The sequence below is a fragment of the Bubalus kerabau genome, chromosome 8 (assembly GCF_029407905.1).
Source record: "Bubalus kerabau isolate K-KA32 ecotype Philippines breed swamp buffalo chromosome 8, PCC_UOA_SB_1v2, whole genome shotgun sequence".
Classification (NCBI taxonomy): domain Eukaryota; kingdom Metazoa; phylum Chordata; class Mammalia; order Artiodactyla; family Bovidae; genus Bubalus; species Bubalus kerabau.
Genome location: NC_073631.1, coordinates 116,133,360 through 116,137,986, shown reverse-complemented (window position 1 = coordinate 116,137,986; position 4,627 = coordinate 116,133,360). Strand labels below are relative to the sequence as shown.

Here is a 4,627-nt window from a genome sequence, read left to right as displayed (position 1 = left end):
GGGGCGGTGGCGCTCGCGGTTCCCGGAGAGGCGCGCGGCCGGTACTCGCGTCGCACCAGGCGAACCGCTTTACGGCACCCGCCCAGCCCCGGGCATCATGGGAAGCGCAGTCCAGGCTCAGTAAGCGGCTTCGAGAGCCGCTTGTTGGCTTGGGGAATACAGGGTCTCGGTTGGACAGAGCGGTTAGTTCTCTACCCTCTCCACTCTCCAAGGCCCAACAGTAAGGGCAGAATGCTCTGATTGGGCTATAAGGTTGCTTGTTCTTGCGTCTGTTCCTTCCCATTTTTGCCAGTAACTGCAGTTGCATAGGACTCTCCTGTCGGGGTGGTCTGAGGAATATGAAGGGAGAGAGGGTAAATACAGAATCACTGGACATTGGAGCAGAAGTGTCCAGCCTGGCTTCCTCCCTCTCCACTCCATCCTGGAAGCAAAGCTGGAGACCAAGGTTTGGTCCTGGAAAGTGACCCAAGAGAGCAGACCTTGGGACTTGGGAGGGTTAAGCAGGGAAGAGGAAAAATTGATGGATGGATACGTTTTCGAGGTGACTGCTGTAGGTATTGGGGGCTTCATTCCACTTCTAAGAATTATACAGAATGCCTCTCCCCATAATAGTCCATTGAACAATGGGAGGAGGGGAGCTCAGCATTCACCCATTGCTCCCATCCCCAGAAGTTGAGAGTTGCCCAACTAGACGGTAACTGCACTCGGTCCTCACACTTGTACTTCTAGCTGTGCTTGTATGGAGGCCAGGTGGACACTCTGTGGTCAGAAAGCCCTGGGGCAGAAAGCAAAAGAAGCTTGAAAAGAAGCTGCTGCTGCTGCTGCTGCTAAGTCGCTTCAGTCGTGTCAGACTCTGTGTGACCCCATAGACGGCAGCCCACCAGGCTCCCCCGTCCCTAGGATTCTCCAGGCAAGAACACTGGAGTGGGTTGCCATTTCCTTCTCCAATGCAGGAAAGTGAAAAGTAAAAGTGAAGTCGCTCATTCGTGTCTGACTCTTAGCGGCCCCATGGACTGCAGCCTAGCAGGCTCCTCTGTCCATGGGATTTTCTAGGCAAAAGTACTGGAGTGGGGTGCCATTGCCTTCTCCGTGAAAAGAAGCTATATAATGGCAAATCAGCACATGAACAAGAATGCTCAGCATCATCGGTCATTTGTTGTTGAGTCACTAAATTGTGTGCAGCTCTTTGCAACGCCATGGACTGCAGCATACCAGGTTTCCCTGTCCTTAAGTATCTCCCGGAGTTTGCTCAGATTCATGGACATTGAGTCAGTGATGTTATCTAGCCATTTCATTAGTCATTAAGGAAATACAAATTAAAATTGCAATGGGACACAACTTCATACCCACTGAATGGGTAATAAAAAAAAATAAGAAAGATAACAGCAAGTGTTGGAGAGAATGTAGAGAAATGAGCCCTGGTACATTTTGGGGCAGAAGTGGGGATGGCATAGGGGCAGGGGAGGGAGATGTAAAATGGTGCAACCACTTTGGGAAACAGTTTGAAAGTTTCTTAAGAGGTTAAACTTACCATATGACCTAGCAATTCCCACTGCTAGGTATATACCCAAGAGAAATGAAAACATGACCACACAAAGACTTGTATAGGAATGTTTATAGCAGCTTTAAATGTTTATAGCATGAGTTTGAGCAAGCTCCAGGAGTTGGTGATGGACAGGGAAGCCTGGTATGCTATAGTCCATGAAGTAACATAGAGTCAGACACAACTGAATGACTAAATTGAACTGAATTGATGGCAGCTTTATTCATAGTAGACCAAAAACAAGGAAGTACTCAACTGTCCATCAACTGATGAATGCGTAGATAAAATACGGCATATCCACACAATGATTACTATTCAGCAACAAAAGGGAACAAGCTGCTGGCACATGCTGTAATATGAAAGTGTGAAAGGAAAGGAAAATAAAAATGGAGTTGGTATTGCTAAGAGAGCTCTTGAAAATGGAGCTGAGAGTCCATTAAGGGCGTGTGACTTATTCATTTCTCAGCCTGGGTGGAATCTGATCTTTTGACTTGTTGGCTTGGGGAATACAGGGTCTTGTTGATTTGTTGGTTTGGGGAATACAGGGTCCAGAATACCTTCCAGAAACTCAAGATACTAACCAGACCCTTACCCTAAAATATGATCATCTCTTTACTTCTTGGATCCACGGACAAAGCAATGTTGCATGCTATTTTAGTTAACAATAATTGTTGCTGCCATCAAGCCATCAACAACTGTAGCCACAGCCCCATGGTGTACCCTGAGGGGATTCAGGATGGAGGAAAACAGGGTACTGACCCAAATAGTTAAGATGCATAGGTAAGGGATAATTTCAATGAACCCAGACTCTTGCATCTTCCCATACATAGAAAAGCACTACAATCATTAACTGGAGATATCAGTATTTTGTGATTAGCAATAATCGATTGATGTTCAACTACATTTTTTTTCCTCAGAAAAATCTATTATTCCTCCACTGCCTCAGAGTTCCTCAGAGCTGTCTGAAAGTCTGTCTCCCAAAACATAATCCTCAGTAAGGGCTCCAAATAAAACAGGCAATTTTTAGGTAGCGTGTTTTTCTTCTATTGACAGGCCTTCTTTAAAATGACTCCTGATTCTTAGTATTAGTAGTGTGCTCAGTCGTGTCTGACTCTTTTTCAACCCCATGTGTAGCCCACCAGGCTCCTCTGTCCATGGAATTTTCCAGCTAAGAATACTGGAATGGGTTGCCACTTCTTACTGCAGGGGATCTTCCCGACCCAGGGATTGCATTTGCAGGCGGATTCTTCACCACTAGCACCACCTGATTCCTTATCGACAACTATTTTCTGATTCACATCAGACTCAATCCACTCTCTCCAGGCAACTTTAAACAACCTCGTGGCTCTTTGTTTTTATTAGCAGAACACTCCTTCAGGGTTACCCGTATTCATGTCTCCTGAATTGTAATTCTTAAGGTTCCCAATAAATTTATTTGCAACCTCCTGTATTATTTATTTTGCTTGACAGATGAATCTCAAAATCATCATGCTAATATGAAGGAGCCAGACATTTATATGAAGTGTCCAGAACAGGCACATCTCAGTTCAGTTCAGTCGCTCAGTCGTGTCCGAATATTTGAGACCCCATGGACTGCAGCAGGCCAGGCTTCCCTGTCCATCACCAACTCCCAGAGCCTGCTCAAACTCATGTCCATAGAGTTGGTGGTGCAGTTCAACCATCTCATCCTGTCAGCCCCTTCTCCTCCCACCCTCAATCTTTCCCAGTATCAGGGTCTTTTCCAATGAGTCGGTTCTTCGCATCAGGTGGCCAAAGTATTGGAGCTTCAGCTTCAGCATCAGTCCTTCCAAAGAATATTCAGGACTGATTTCCTTTAGGATGGACTGGTTTGATCTTCTTGCAGTCCAAGGAACTCTCAAGAGTCTTCTCCAACACCACAGTTCAAAAGCATCAATTCTTCAGTGCTTAGCTTTCTTTATAGTCCAACTCTCACATCCATACACAACTACTGGAAAAACCATAGCTTTGACTAGACGGACCCAATAAAACGGATTGTTTTATACAATCACTGGGCCTGGAGGTGGGAAGAATGTATCGTATATTGGCTTGAAATAATGCAAATGTTCTAAAACTAGCCTGTGGTGATGTTTGTGTGTGTTTTCTATAAAAGTCAACTTTTATAAAACTTTGTGTTTTCCATAAGTCATCAATGTGTAAACTCAAAATGGGTGAATTTCATAGGATCTAAATTATATCTCAATAAAACTTTTCAGAAGGAGGAAGAGAAGCAGACCTCAGCGTGAGATGAATGTATCTTGCATGGAAATGCCTGCCAGAGCTGCAGCTGCCATCAGATGGGGTGAGGGATGGGACCTGGGGCCCTAGAGATGTCTCGTACCAGAAATCTTAAGACTTTACATCCCAACTGCTAAAGATGAGGTATCTGAGGCTCAGATATGGGAGGTGACTCGCCCAAGTTCACTATCATGAGCGATTCGCAGAGGTTTCCCAAGTGACAGTCCTTGTACAGGTCCAGGCCAGGGCGCAAAACCCACCCTCCCACCCCCACAACTCCCAGCCCGCCTCCCCTCCCCTCTGAATCCTGGGATGCAGACTCTGTACACGGGCTTGCTGCCAATGTCACTTTATTTGGAATACGCTAGAACTAGAACAGGGGATGGGGGGCGGGGCATGGGAGGAGGGGTCATGATGGCCAGTGCAGGCCTCATCCAGGGAAGCCGTCAGCGCTCTGAGAAATCACCTCCTGGAGGACAAATAAGAGGGAGATGCGCTATCAAAAGAGGCAGGGTAATCGGGCTGGGAAGGGATGGGGCTGGAGAGAGGGAAGGTGCTGAGCAAACTGGCAGGAGAGGAAGGGAGAGCCGCCAGGAGGAAGACCGCAGTCACGGTGAGCTTCTGCCCCAGGCGTTCTCAGCGCCCTTCCATCTCTTTCTCACCCGCCACACTGTGTGGTGGCCTCGGGTTAACATGTACCAGGTGTTTATAGAGAACCTGGCACTTCGCATACAGCCTCTCACCAAGTCCTCCCAACAAGCCTGTGCAGATCGTCACCCGGGTGTAAAGACGAGGTCATGGAACCTCAACAAGGGAGGAAATGGATGA

General features: G+C 46.9%; 1 protein-coding gene across 1 annotated transcript in view; it reads right to left on the bottom strand.

The window, feature by feature from the left end:
* Positions 1 to 4,245: 4,245 nt before the first annotated feature.
* Positions 4,246 to 4,627, bottom strand: part of LOC129658756 (SCO-spondin-like) — a 51,625-nt gene continuing 51,243 nt past the window's right edge. The window contains 1 exon segment of the mRNA XM_055589596.1: positions 4,246 to 4,268. Within this exon segment, the coding sequence (XP_055445571.1) occupies positions 4,246 to 4,268 (23 nt within the window).